Below are 15637 nucleotides of genomic sequence, written 5' to 3' on the forward strand. Positions count from 1 at the left end.
GGAAATTTGTCACCGCGCGGGTTATCTGAGCCCGGATGGGGGAAGAAACTTGTTGTCGTTTGCTTGACAGATCAGTGTCGATTTTTCATTTCGGAAGAAACGGTCGCAAAATGTGTATCGAAGATCGTTTTTTTCTCAAATCTGAAGCGCACAGAGACAATCTTGGAGTCTTCTTGATTACCACCGCTGACTAATTACCCCTCGATGAAATCAACGCTAAAATTACAATCTATTCAGCGATGATTGAGCCGACATTACTCGGGTTTGCACTTTGACCAAACCTCAGCGCCGTTGTCGTGTCCCATGAAGGCGGTGATTCACTCGTCAGACTCATTTCCCGAACACATGTATTCGACCTGTTGGTAATTAATCAGTTGAATTTGCCACTCGACGAGGTAGTTCGTGGACTAAAGTTGAGCGGCTGCCAAACCACACATCTTCACTTGCGATCTCTCACGGCCACAACGACGGACAAGAAAAACTGTTGACAAACTCGCTGTTGCCGTTGTTGTTGTTGTTATAACCTGTTGACTCTCCGACGTGGTTCTACAATTTCATATCTTCTGATGTTGCAGATTAAATTGCTATTCGATTAAGGCGATGGTACGTGTCTGTATTTTCACAATTCCCTCGGATCTCTCTCCCGCCCTCCCTTCGTCTATCCGGCGCTGGTCAACCTGGGGTCGCAATATGGTCACGTAGATTCTCGCTTTCCGCATAACCATCGGTGGCCAACGACGCTGTCGACGTCGTCGTCGGGGCCTCGGCAATCAGAGATAAATGTTGTGCTTGCCAAAGTGTCTCAAGTTTTCTGACCGCTGGGAAATACACTGAACGCGGGATGGTGGAGCGACGAAAGAGGGGGTGTCGATTGAGGCGAGGTAACGGAAGGATGACTATTTTCTTTTGCGCGCTGCAATAGTTTTGAGTACGTGAGATGATGGTTACGTGATTGGAATAAGAGTGGCCAGCTCTTTCGTGTGTCTTTTGGTCCTCTAGTCTGGTGGTGGTCGCCAGTCAATGGCGGAAACAAACAAATTATACTCTTGGATTGGATTCAAGTGCGTCCTTTTGTGAGTACTGTTGAAAAATGATCCCATTTGCTGGGATGTTTCCTTTCGATCAGTAAGAAGTGAGTGATTTCACCCAGTATGACCAGGAAGTATTCGTAATTGTTGCTCTGAAACTTTGGTCAAATTGGCAGCACAGAAGTATTTTAAACCAGTTGAAAAAAAATAAAATGTCTGAAAGAAGAAAAACTTTTGGGAAAGTCGTAGGTATTTCAGGATGAACTATAAAATTGTAGCTAGAAAACCGTTGGTTGAATTGAAAAACTGCATAAAAATAATCTATGAGACTTTGTGAAAGATTGAAAAAAATTGTACAAAGAAAATGAAAAATTGAAGCAAAATTTCGAATCAACAGAAAAATCATTCTTTCTTTCAATCGGAAGTTTGAGGTTACGGACGAAAAAAAAGGCATAGCAAAACAGTTTCTTGGAAAGTAATTAATGTGTGTTTTTTTAAATAAAATTCATTCAATCTATTTTTTTATTTACTTATTTATTAAATTTATAAATCATGAAACTTTTGTGGAAAACCTTCCTATACGCACTCATGAATTCTTTGTTTATGCGACGAATGCGTGCGCGCAAAAAAAATCGCGTAATTTTGAGGGAATTGCGTAAAAAAGATTGTCTCATCACCGGCGCGCGCTCGCCACTACCACACTCTTTCACGCTTTCACAGAATTTCTTCTCTTTTCTTTCCCTCCCCAACGAAGCGGCGGCAGGCAGTGCCAAATCGCGTAATTTCGAGTACGTCGCGTAATTTTGAGTAAATCGCGTAATTTTGAGTAAACCGCGGAAACAAAAATCGCGTAATTTCAAGAGAATCACGTAAAATGATCGCGTAAAAAAAAATCACGTAAAAAATCGCGTAAAAAAAAGAGAATTTATAAAATAAAACATATAGAAATTCCATCCATCAAATATTTTCGTTTTCCGCAGTGCTTCCAACTTATTGCGACGAACGGGAGCATAGAAGATGTCAGTTTAAATTTCTATCAGACCATCTCGCTCGTGGCCAATGAACAGTCAACAATCTTGTTTTGAATGCTGATGTCACACACAGCGGTTTTTCTCGATACGGAAAACCTCTTCCCCCAGGGTCAAAACCAACTCTGTGAATGAAATCGCGGTGCGATTCTGTTTTCAATCTGAAATCCGAGAATAAAGCTCGATGAAATGATACACCGCGTCGATGTTGCTACCGTCGGGTGGAGAATGCTTTTGTATTTTTAAATTTTCAAGTCGAAGGGGTCAGTTGTGTTTCGTTTTTTAGAAACGTGATATGAAAATGTTGAAGAACTGCACTATTGAATGTACACATCACAGAAGAAACGTTCTGTACTGTAAATTTATAACCTTAATAACGTTAACAATCGCAGTAACCTTAATACCCCTAATAATCTTAATAACCTCAATAACCTTAATGATCTTAATGATCTTAATCATTAGTAATTATTAATTATTAAGGTTATCAAAGTTCTTAAGGTTGTTAAGGTTATTATGGTTATGATCTTAATGATCTTAATCATTAGTAATTATTAATTATTAAGGTTATGAAGGTTATTGAGGTTATCAAAGTTCTTAAGGTTGTTAAGGTTATTAAGATTATTAGGGTTATTGAGGTTTCTAACCGTTTGGGTGCGGAGCAAATTCTGTTTTCATGATTGTTAAAGTTATTGAGGTTGTTGAGGTTATTGAGGTATTTGAAGTTTTTGAGGTTTGAAGGTTATTAAAATTATTAAGATTATTAAAGTTAATCAGGTTTTTAATGTGAAGTTTTTTCGATTTTCAAAATAATAAAAAAATAATAATCGAGAGATTACAATTTTTAAAATTATTTTGTTCCCACAATTTTGAATTTTCTCTATTTTGAGTTTCTTACCTTTGAAACAGTCTCTATTTTCAATGTTATTAATTTCAAATTTCATAATTCTGATTTTTTTTTTTCAATTTGTTCTTTCTCCATTAATTTTTTTTCAATTTTGTTAGTTTCTAATTTTCGTTATTTCAAGTTCTCAATTTCGAATTACAGGGAAACTTCGGTATACCGTACATTTCACTTTCAAAACTGTACGTAGTATCGAATTGTACGCTATATCGAAGCATGATAAAGAACTCGGAAACAGCTCATATTACTTCATTGTGACTACCCAAACCGAGTTAGTAAATAATAATGAAAATATCCAACTAGAAGCTAAAGCCAACCTTTCTCATGATGTTTCCCTTTATACTATTGATTGAGGGTAAATAGATAAAATGACCGCTTGCTTGTAATTTTTTTTTTATTTTCTAAATTTTTTTTAATTCTCAACGAGAATTATACGAATAGTTCATACATCTTCCTACAAGTCACAAGTCACATTAAGCAATTCAGTGTAATTTAAAAAAAACACATTTTTCCATGAGAATTAAAAAAAAATCCTACATTTCATTGTTTGACCAAAATTTTGTAGGTATTATAGGTTTTGAATGATAATTTTTTGTAAAAAATATGAAAAAAAACGACCCTTTTCAAAAAGAAGTTTAATTTTTTTTTAATATTTCACGTATGCAAAGTTGCTCAAATAACTAATGTCTTTACACCCTCAACGTTTGACTGCAATCTGAGATAGAGCTACGAACTCTTAAGTCGAGTTGGGATGAAATTCGTCCATTGAAAATGTGTACGTTACATCGAGTGACGTTATATCTAGGGTACTTTATAACGAGGGTACGTTATATTGAAGTTCCCCCGTAACACTTTTTTCAATTATACTATTTTTCAATATTTTTTTATCAATAATTTTTTCTTTATATTTTTTAATTTTCCAATTCACACAATTTACAATTTTATTTTTTTAAGTTTTGAATTTTCTTAATTTGGTTTTTTTCTGTTTCCTTAATTTTCAATTTCCTCAGCTGTAAATATTCATTTTTCCTAATTTAAATTATCTGAATTTTTGTATTTTGGCGATTCGTATTTTTCTTCATTTTGAATCTTTTCAATTTTTAATGTTTTAGCTATGTTTTGTTTAATTTTTTGATTTTCTCGACTCTGAATCTCGATTTTGCATACGCTCTCTTAATTTTCCTTTTGACGTAGGACTACGTCTAACCGGAAGATATAGGGGGTGAAATGGAAATCTAGGCACTGAACAAGTAGGAAAAAATGCAAGATTTGGAACGCTTATAACTCGAGCATTTCTCAATAGATCGCATATGTTTTTGCATCAATTGATAGGAAAAATATCTACGCATCTATCATAACGAATAACATTTCATTTTTCTTGAGATAAATAATTGAATAATTGTGAAATATCAAGCATTGTCCAAATGCACTATGTGCCCATTTTTGATTGGTCCATTTTGTGCTCCTCAAATCGTACCGACCAAAACGGGCAACCAGAGCAACAGCGAAATAGAATGAAGCACGATTGGAAAGGAAAAAGAAAAAAATGAACGAAACATTGGTCGCAGTCTCACATATGCGTAATTCTCGAGCCAGCCAGTCAGCTTAAAAATCCCCGCTCCGCTGCCGTAACGATCATTCTCATTCAAACTGTACACCACATCGGTTCGCATCACAACACATCAACAAACCAACCCAAGCAGCCATGACTTGTAAAGGAGGTAAAGGAGGAAAAGTGAAGGGAAAGGCAAAATCCCGCTCGAACCGTGTTGATCTGGAGTTCCCCGCAAGGGTAGCTAGGCCGAGCGCGTTAGCACCAGTCCACCTAGCCGGCATTATATAGTTTCGGCCGCCGAAGTGATCGTGTTGGCTGGCGAAGCTGCTCGCGACGATAAGAAAACCCGCATTCGAAACAGAACACATTCGGTTCGGTGGACATCAAGACAACAATAGGCAGTTGCAGCGAGTGGCGAGTGGCAAACGCAATCGCAAAACGACAGCAGGTAGCAGAAGAAAAAAGTTTGTTCTTTGTACAAACTGCGTTGGTGGCAAATCCAGAACAAGGCGGCATCGAGGGCGTTCGAAATGTTTTTTTTTTCAAAACCACGAGTACACAGTTTTCTAAATTGGAACCATTCCATAAAACACGGCGCTTTTCAGGGCCATTAAACCTTCCAAAAAAGAGTTTAGGAAATACTGTTCAATGCTTTCTAAAACAATATCCAAAATAATAATAAAACACAAATTGATTTTTTTCATGATTTGTTTACCAGGATATGATGAGTATGTGAATTTGGCAGTTGTTCTGAGCTTATTGATGGTTGGGGACTTTCCCGATTATTCAATTTTCACCAATTCTTAAATTGCTTCTAGATTGAAAGTACAGTAATTTATATTTAGCTCGACATTTAGATAATTGGATGGACCTGTAATGCGACATTTTTGTGACCATAGAGTTCGGGGTCCAAATTATGACCCCACATTGAAAGTAGACACTGTACCACTGTCATCGGAAATGTTCAATTACAGGTTAAAATCGCCTCCAATGCGACACTGAGTGTTTCTCCGGCACGTCGCATTAAATGTAATTTACTGAACAACATGTAACAAGCTGGATGGGAAGAAACTGAAAGCTGTGGCGAGTGGCAAACGCAATAGCTAAACAGGAAGGTTTAACCGAACAAGATGGGAATATCGAGTGATAACAAAAACACAACACCAAATGTTCTTTTCAGAACCATACAGTAAACTAATCCATTTTTCAGGTAGATAGGTAGGTATTCACGTAGGAGAAGAAAATAAAACAATATATTTAAAATATATATTTAACAAAAGCTGTCCCCTTTGTATAGTCCTACGTCACTCCGGTTATGTCCCCGACATTACCCACCCGTCTTTTTTTTTTAAATTTCAATATTTCAGTTATCTCACTTTTCAGTTTCCTTGGGTCTCAATTTTTTCAATCTATAATTATCTTAATTTTAATTTTTTTCAGGTTTCTTTTTTATTGTGTTTATTTTATTTTATATTTTTTGGATTCCATTTTATTCTGTATTTATTTTTAATTCCTTAAATTTTGAATTACTTTCATTTTCAATTTTACGTTCGCGTTTGAATTTTCTCAATTTCAAAATTTCTCAACTCGCTTTTGTAATATTTTTTATTTCAAATTCTCTCCATTTTTAAATTCTCCAATATTTCAACTATTTCAATTTTTAGTTTCCTCTTGGGTCTCATTTTTTCCAATCTATAATTATTTTAATTCCCATTTTTTATTTTTATTAATTTTGATTTTTTTAAATTTTATATTTGCTGGATTTCATTTTTTTTCTTTGTTATTTTAAATTAATTCCTTCAATTTTGTATCACCTTCATTTTCATTTTTCCCAATTTACAGTTTTAAATTTTCTCAATTTCAAATTTTATATATTTTTTTTAATTTTCTGAATTTTAAATTTCCACAAATTTTAAATACATTTGTCTTAATTTTTCTCATCTTTCCATTTTCTTAATTCCAATTTTTTAATTTTAAATTCTCTCAGCTTCAAAAATTTTCAATTGTTTTACTTGTTTTTCAATTTTCTTCATTTTTAATTTTCTCAATTTTAAAATTTCTTAATCTCTGATTAATTTAATTTTAAAATTTCCCTGAAGAGCAATTCTATTACACGACCAATTGCAATGTATCAATACACATCGATTTTCATTGATCTTTTTTTTTCTTAAAAAAATCGTAACCCGAAATCCAGATGTCAGATAAAAAGGTGTTGTTTGACAAAGTTGTTGGGAAATTAATGATCTACAGGTTGGACTCAATTATATACAATTTTAGACTCGATTCAAAAATATATATTTTTAAAAATTATTTTCAATATGATTTATTTCAAGCGAAACTGAAATATTTCAACGATAAAGTGAAAGTTAATTGACTGTTATGAGTACAGTGGAGTAGAAATCTTGATTTTGGTAGATTCTAGTAGAAGATTGACCAGGAATTGCTTCGAAGGAATTGCTAAAATAGATTGAAGTTGGTGTCAAAGTACGAATTGTAGAGTGGATAGAGAGATTATATTTGGTTGATAAAAATATTTAAGCTTCAATCGAATTTACGGAAGAATTTGGATTTTTTGAAAAAGGTATTTTATGACTTTGAGGGGATGAATCAAAAACTAAATTCTTCTTTTATATTAAAATATATATATATATAGAAAACAATTCGATTATATACAATGAAAAGAAATTGGAGACTTTATATAATTGAGTCCGCCCTGTATTTAGACAAACAAAAACATTTAAAATACTCTGTTGAGAAACCTTACGTACCAAGTTTCAAAAAAATCGGAGCGGGTCGACGCTGCGGCTAATTTGGCATGCGAGTTGCTAAATTTTTTCAATCTTGAATTTTATCATTTTCTTATTTTAAATTTACTGAATTTTTCAACTTTTCATTTCGTTCGTTTTAAATTAAATCAATTTAATTTCTTTTCAAATTTCGTTTCCTATTTTTGTAATTTCACTTTTAATAATTTTAATAATTAAATTTCAAATCCTCTGGATGTTCAGTTCGAACCTCCATCTATTTTTTCCATTTGAAATTTTCTCAATTTTCTTAATTTCATATTTCTTTAATTTTCAATTTTTTAAAATTTCAATTTTCGTTTTTCTCAATAAAACAGTTTTTCATTTCGCTTCATCTCTATTCTTTTTTTTAAATTTCAACATTTTGAATTTTGCATTCCTTCAATTCAAACTTTCTCAATTTTTGAGTACCGAAGGTTTCCGCGAGTATTAGTTTGGGCTGTCAGTGGTAATAACCTTTTTTTTCTATTTTGAGCTACTCCGTCGTTACTCTATACACCCATACCTCGCTGTACGGCCGCTCTTTATACGGCATTTCGCTATAACAGTCGTCTTCAATTAAGTCACGTTTTCAATTTACGACTTAAAATGATTCGTTATAATGGCAAAAAAAACTTTTTTTCGATGTCGATATACAGCCATTCCATGTCAAACCGCTATAGTGGTTCTCAGATTTTCGTAAAAACTGGTAGTTTTGTTCATTGTCGAACAATAGTGGATCCGCATTTCTTATTTTTTCATTTTACATTTTACATTTTAAGGTGTTCCGAAAAATCAACTTTTTCCCGTTTTTTCCAGAAATGACTTTTTTTTTAAATTCATCTTTTGGACTACTGAACCAATTCAGATGATCGAAGTATCAATAAAGTGGTGGTTTGGAATGGAATTGCAGTATGAATACACATATTTTATGTAACATGAAGTTGTTTCGTTTTTGTTTATGGATTATTGTTGGTTTTCGGAGTCTATTATTATATAATGTACAAATGTATGTACTTGTTGTGTATGTAATTTCGATTTTAAATTGAATAAAAAGATTAAATGCATATTGGATAATAAACCATGTTACATATTTTATAACTATGGCACCGATTCAATTGCATCTGTATGAATTTGTATGATAAAAATTGATTCCTTATACGGCTTTTCGCTTTGCGCCCAAGTTTCGTGGAACGGATCTAGGCCGCAAAGCGAGGTATGGGTGTATCTGAATCAAAATCTCCGCAATAGCTTAATGTTTTCACAAATAAAATTGAAGATTTTGAATCTTAAGTAAATTTTCAATTCAAAAAAATCATTTTTAATTTTAATTAAAGATTCCCACAACTTGTTCCTAAAGGAGTTTTTGTGCAACTGAAGCTTTTCGAGATACATTTTTTCAATCATTTTAAACTGTTTTTAAACCCGTTTGTATGTACGTTTGTAACTTTGTCTGTAGTGCTGCCTCACATTTTTGACTCCCTTCCAGGTGACCGATTGATCTGAAATTTGGAACACACCGAAAATCCAAGATGGCGACCATCACAAAATTGCGATATATATTTTTTTGGTCAAAACCCCATCAATATTGATATCAAATAAAAGGGCTTGACTAGTAGAACATAGTTATTTATAAAAAAAATTTAATCCAAGATGGCGACCGTTACAAAATGGTGGATTACATATTTTCTCAAAACTTCATCAATCATGAACATAGTCTCATCAATGCCCTAGATTAATGAACGAAGAGGTGTGATGTCTACTAACTGCTACTTGCCTAATTATTTTCTAGCTTTTAGTACATTATTTGATTTGATTGATATTATGTTTAATCACAATAAAGTTTTTATCAACTATTTTTTAAATGAGCCCTTTTTCAGTTACTCTCTGGTAATCACAACGTTTTTCTTTTGAACACTAAATCTCTTCAGATGGTGTGGTATTGCTCTTCAAATTGCTGTTTGTTTCGATATTCGTTTGGATATTCCAAAGCCTTCGAAACTCTGGGTTGACGATACGATGATCTCGGTTGTTTTTTTATCCTATCTTTTATCCCGTTAAGAAAAGTTTCCCTCTACCCTTCTCCCCTCGCAATCTTTCCATCAAATTGTCAATCATAATCGTGAACCGTTCTATCATGATTATTCTAATTTCTGTTTATTATCCTCGTTATTCGATCTGTGCTCATCGACATCTCGTCGTTCGTTTGTGGGCTATGCGATCCATTTTCATGCTGCGATTGTGTCCTTTTTTTTGCCTGCTGCCATCTCTTTTCCTCTCTCGGTTCGCTTCGCATTCGGACATTTCCGCTTGGTTTTTTGTTTGCGTTCCGAGAGGACGCCGTCCTCTGCGGGATTGAAATTGATAACGCGCGGAGTTTTGCTGCTGCCCGAGGGACGACAGTACCATTATCGTTTTTTTTTGTTTCTTTCGAGGGGAAATTGAATACCGAATCGCTTTGCATTGCTCACGGCGGCGTTCGATGATAATTGTTGCCTTAGCCGAAATGGGATTCTAAAATGTGTGGGGTGGTCTTTGTCTGTTCGTGTTGTCGAATTTCGTCGGACTGGCGGCTGAACCCTATTCTATTCTGGTCTCTCGCGCTCTGACTGTCGCCCCCTCTGGGGGTTATGTTATTCTCCCATTTGTCACCTGAGGCCACATTCCGGCGAAACGACAGTACCAGAGCATGCCGCCGAGAGCGCGCCGTCGCTTCCTTATTGTTATTGCTATTTAAGCTGATGCTAATGCACCTAAACACGCACTCTCAACCTCTGCGCGCTCCCAGATCTCTTCACGGGTAAATTCCCGGTGGGATTTCCCGCCTGTCCGCGTCCTTATCTGTGCAAACTCTCGCCGGTGACACAAAAATGCTTGAAACGCATCTAATAAAAATAATAATAATCATTACCATAAACTTTGACGATCATCGCTGTGTTTGACTAGCGTGTTGCGTTCATCGAGAGGGGTCTTTATTTTCAATTACGGCACCTGCTCCAAAAAAACGCACTGTAGCTGTGTGCGTGGGGGGGATAAATTCTTGGGGAAGCCAAGCCCATCATCGGCAATTTTCCGTTGGGAATAACTCTTCACAGTAGTTGAACATTAGTTACCTTTCGGTGTGTCCTCCCTGAGGAAGGGACAACAGAACTCCGCGGCCCATCATTTTCTACCAACGCAACCGCTCGCATATTCAAACCGCAAATTTGCCAACTGGCTCCCAATGGAGCAATTCCAAATGAAATCGATAAATGACAAAACATGAGTACTTTTAATTCGCGTGAAAGTTTGTATTCCGTTTGGGTTGGAGGAAACATGAGTTTTCCACAACAATTAGGAATTTTTTGACTCAGGTGTAACTTTCGAAAAGGGCGTATCGATTTTAGTAAGAGAAATTTTTGATAATTTATATCTCGAAAAATATGAGTCGTACCGAAATAGTGTCTTAGAGAGTTATAGAGTATTGATGTTAAAACGTGAAAAAAATATACACTGAGAATAAAATCTAAAATATGTATTTTTGATTTTTTTTTATTTTTTCATCTAAAATAGAAGTCATGTAGAAAATTTAGAAAAATAGTCCAAAATGGTGAAACTATTTTTAATTTGACTTTGTGGGACATCGAATTTTTATGAATTTTCGAAACTTTGAATTTTTGTATGTTAAAAAATATTTTTAGTCACACATTATGAATCCTAATGTGTTTCAAAACAGAGAAGCTCATTTCCAATCTCCTTCTAAATGCAGCAATTCTCGACATATTTAAAAAAATATCTAATTTATTGTCTTTTTTATAGTAAATAGGCTCTTTTAATATGTTAGTCGTGTTATACCGTCAAGTTCATGAAATTTTATGAATTTGCTTATAATTTTCATATTTTTTTGACTTCTATTTTATATGAAAAAAAAATTAAAAAAATTAAAAAATACATATATAGGTCGGACTCGATTATATACAGACTCGATTATATGCGATTCGAGTATATACAATTTTGGACTCGATTATATACAGTTTGAAAAAAAAAAATTTTTTTTAATTTTTCAAATGTGACTTATTTCAAGAAAAAATGTTACCTTTCAACGTTAAAGCGAAATTTAAGTGGCTTTTGTATGTACAGTGGGGTAAAAAACGTGATTTTTGAAGATTTTGGTTGAATTTTCACCAGTGAAATTAATATAGGTAGAAATTGGGTGTCAAGAAACAAATTCTATAGCGATTAGAAAGCTTTAGTTTAATTGATAGAAACAATCAAATTCACTATGAATTTTTAGGATAAAATTAATAATAACACATTCAAAATTACTAACTTTGAAGTTTTAACTTCTAAAATGTTTTTTAAATCCACCAATTTAGATGTTTCACAACTATATCCAGTACTAAATTTTCTCATCTTTCAAATAAAAGCAACAGAATTGCCTCCTGTAGCGAACTTTTTAGTGTAGAGTCAGTTTGAGGCAACAGAGCCCGAAACAAAAGAAAAGTTCTATAACTTTGTCATTGTTGAAATTCGAACATATGCGTAGAAGGATTTTTTTTTCATCAAATATTGTCCTCTATCACCTCTTGAATGAATTCGGATTTTTTTTATGAGAAAGGTATTTCATGACTTTAAGGGGATGAATCAAAAATTAAATTCTTCTTCTATATTCCAAAAACGAAAAATATATGGATAAAAACGATTAAAAAAAAAAGAAATTTTGACTCGATTATATACAAGATTCGATTATATACGGTGAAAATAAATCCGAAACTGTATATGTATAATCAAGTTCGTGCTGTATAAATTTAAAAAAAGTTGAAATTCAAGAAGACCATAAATTATAAATGTTTATTCAAATGTCTCGAGAATGGCTGCATTTAGAAGGAGATTGATAAAGAGCTTTTTTGTTTTAAATCACATCAGGATGCATAATTTGTGGCTAAAAATGATTGTTAACTTAAAAAAATTCGATGTTTCGAAAATTCATAAAAAATCGATGTTCCACAATGCTTGTCAAAAATAGTTTTACCATATTGTACTATTTTTTCAATTTTCTACATGACTTCTATTTAACATGAAAAAATAAAAAAAAATACATTTATAAGTAAAATAAAAAAATAAGAAAGACAACAAATAAGAAATGTTTTTTCAAATATCTCGAGAACGGCTGCATTTAGAGGAAGAATTATAAAGAGCTTTTATTATTTTAAATCACATCAGGATGCATAATTTGTGGCTAAAAATGATTGTTAACATACAAAAATTCGATGTTCCACTAAGTTCGTCAAAAATAGTTTTACCATCTTGGACCCATTTTTAAATTTTAATATATAACAAAATTTAGACAAAAAAATAAAAATAAATAAAAACAAAAAAGACAATAAATAAGAGATGTTTTTTCAAATATCTCGAGAATGGTGCATTTAGAAGGAGATTGACAGATAGCTTTTTTATTTTAAATCATATCAGGATTCATATTTTTTTGTGGCTAAAAATGATTGTTAACATAAAAAAATCGAATTTTCGAAAATTCATGAAAATTCGATGTTCCACAAAGTTCGCCAAAAATAGTTTTACCATCTTGGTCTCATTTTTTAAATTTTATTTCATATGAAAAAAAAAATAAAAAAATTCATATATACATTAAAAAAAAATTAAAATTAAAAAAGACAATAAATTAGAAATGTTTTTTTCAAATATCTCGAAAATGACTGCATTTAGAAGGAGATTGATAAAGAGCCTTTTTATTTTAAATCAAATTCATAATTTGTGGCTAAAAATGAGTGTTAACATACAAAAATTTGAAGTTTCGAAAATTCATAAAAATTCGATGTTCCACAAAGTTAGTCAAAAATTAATAGAAAAAGAGTACTATTTTTTATCTCAGTGTAATTTTTTCTCACATTTCAACATCAATACTTTATAACACTTTCGAAGACAGTATTTCGTTTCAAATCTGCTTTTTTGGGACGCTTTCATTTGGAATTGCTCAATGGTTGAATCTAAATTCTGGCTAGAAACAAAAAAAAAACGTTTGCAGCCGCCGCCGCCGCCAGCACTGTGATTAGTTTTGTTTGTGTCCCGGAAACTGATTAGCCTGAGGAAGGGGAAGGTGATTGAATGAAGAGCGGCGGGGAAAATCATTTCTCAGGTTGGGAAACAACCATGAAAAGGGAAAACTTTTTGAAGAGAATAAATTAATTAGTTAAGTGAATTTACGCTTTCCACTCGATTTATTGCTGGGATAATTAATTTGAATTTATTAGCATTTTCACGCTTGTACAGGCGAGATATGGGTGGTCTGATGGAAGGGGGAAAGGGAGGAATGTTGTGGCTTCAGACTGCTGCCTCCTGGCGAGAGCCGTTGAAAATTGATACACGGTTGATCTAACGTAGGAAATCTTCCTTATTATCGCTATGTGGGAAAGTAGACTTCTCCTTGGGGGCATCAAATTTGAGGTGCCGACGGGCGGCGGTTCATCGGTTCAATTGAAACGAAGTCAAGCGTTTTGTGCCCAAATCTCAGGGTTATTTTGTTTGGATTGAGATGATTCGCATACTATTTCTAGATTCCCCTGAAACTACAAAATCAGTTTCTGAAGCACCGGGTTCAATCCACGCTCGAAAAGGATGAATATCAGCAAAAGTTAACTCGAAATTGCAGTCGACTGAACTATCGAACTGTTATGTGTCCATTGTAGCGTGAGTTCCGGGCAGCTTTTTGCACTCACGAAGAAGCAACAAGCTTCAGTATCCTGCCTCATCCCTCGACTTTCACTTACTTATCCTGTTTTTTCCACCGTTCGCAGACATCGCTCCCTCCGGGTGCTGCTTCATATTTTTCCACTTGGCTTCCCATATTTTACTTGCAAGTGGAAACGAGTCAGCAGCGCTCACACAGATCGGAAATAATATAAATGTTACGTTCTTACTGATTTGAATATTTTAAAATCTTCAACCCGTCTGACAACATTCTTTTCGCAGCGCTCCCTTCCCCCACCGTGACCATTCGCCGCGTCGTGTAATGCCGGAAGGGTTCCATATCCGACTGCAACGCTGCATGCACCACTACACTCTTGCATCCTGGCGGGCTCATCCTTCCCGTGCCGCCGCTCTGCTGCTCCGTACATTTATGATCCATAATTTATACCGTTTGCATAACATATGCTTGAATATTTGATACCCGCGTAGCTTCCGCGGAAGAGGTTGCTCCCCGTGGGACCAATAAACTGCACTTTTGCGCTCCATTTGTAATACTTTCTCATCCTTATTGAAGGAAGCTCTCGTTTTTTTCCCTGTTCTTTTTTTTAAGCCTGACTGTGGGTACACAGGAAAGAGACTACGCGAACGAAGAAGAAGCTGATTTATTTCCGCCAAGTGCAAGAAAAAGTGGCGCAGCAGACGAACAGTTATTTCCTTAGTTGACTTGCCGAAATTGGAAGGCATTTGTGCGATCTCAAATCTCATCGCTCTGCTCCCCGTCTGTAGTGATAGTGGTACTAACGTTGTTTTTTTTCTTTTTCTCTTCTTGAATCTCATTACAGGTAAGAATCGGTTGAAATTCATCGTCCTGCTATCCCTCTCAGGACGACGGGTACATATTGGACTACTGAGTGTTGGTTATCTTTGGTGGGTGAGTGATTTGGCTCCCAGGCGCCTGAAGCGACCGAAATGAAGATGACCGATCAAGCGGATGTAAGTATGCGGAGGAGGTACCGGGAAGGAATGCTCTCTGTGGTGGAGGTAGTTCTCGTTCTGTGATTGTCTCTAGTTCCCGGAAATCCCGCATCCTCCAGAACATATGAAACATTCATGGCTCCCTATAACCTCCATATGCCAAATTTGGTTCGATTTGCTTGATAAGTTCTTGAGTTATGCAGAAATTTGTGCTTCATATGTATGGCAGCACCCCCTTAGAAAGGGGGGAGGAGTATTGAATCACCATAGAAACGTTTAACGCTCCCTAAAATCTCTATATGCCAAGTTTGATTTCATTTGCTTGATTGGTTCACGAGTTATGCAGAAATTTGTGTTTCTTTCGTATGGCAGCCCCTCCGCCCTTAGAGTGGAGCAATTTGTGCTTCATTTGTATGGCAGCCTCCCCTTGTAGAAGGGGGAGGAGTCTCTAACCTCCATAGAAACATTTACTGCACCCTAAAACCACCCCTACATACAAAACAATGAAGGGAATTTGGAAAATCCAAAATTTTTTGGTTGGTTCGAAAAATCCCTTTTTTTCCCCTTTTTCCTAAAATGAGTTTTTTTCTAATTAAAATTTTTTGAACCACTACTACGGATTCTAATGATCGATGTATTAAATTAAAGCCAATTACCTCGTCTTTCTAGGAAAAAAGAAAACA

General features: G+C 34.6%; 1 protein-coding gene across 8 annotated transcripts in view; it reads left to right on the forward strand.

Annotated features, from left to right (window-relative positions):
• Window positions 1-15637, forward strand: part of LOC129775128 (polypyrimidine tract-binding protein 2) — a 658886-nt gene that overhangs the window by 227923 nt on the left and 415326 nt on the right. For 2 of the 8 annotated variants that reach the window (XM_055779459.1, XM_055779468.1), the window contains exon 1: window positions 14822-14972. The exons of the other annotated variants lie outside the window; for them this stretch is intronic. In XM_055779459.1, the coding sequence (XP_055635434.1) occupies window positions 14949-14972 (24 nt within the window). In that variant the 5' untranslated portion in view covers window positions 14822-14948. Of the gene's footprint in view, window positions 1-14821; window positions 14973-15637 lie in introns of those variants that run through there. 8 annotated transcript variants of the gene reach the window in all.

The sequence above is a fragment of the Toxorhynchites rutilus genome, chromosome 1 (assembly GCF_029784135.1).
Source record: "Toxorhynchites rutilus septentrionalis strain SRP chromosome 1, ASM2978413v1, whole genome shotgun sequence".
Lineage (NCBI taxonomy): Eukaryota > Metazoa > Arthropoda > Insecta > Diptera > Culicidae > Toxorhynchites > Toxorhynchites rutilus.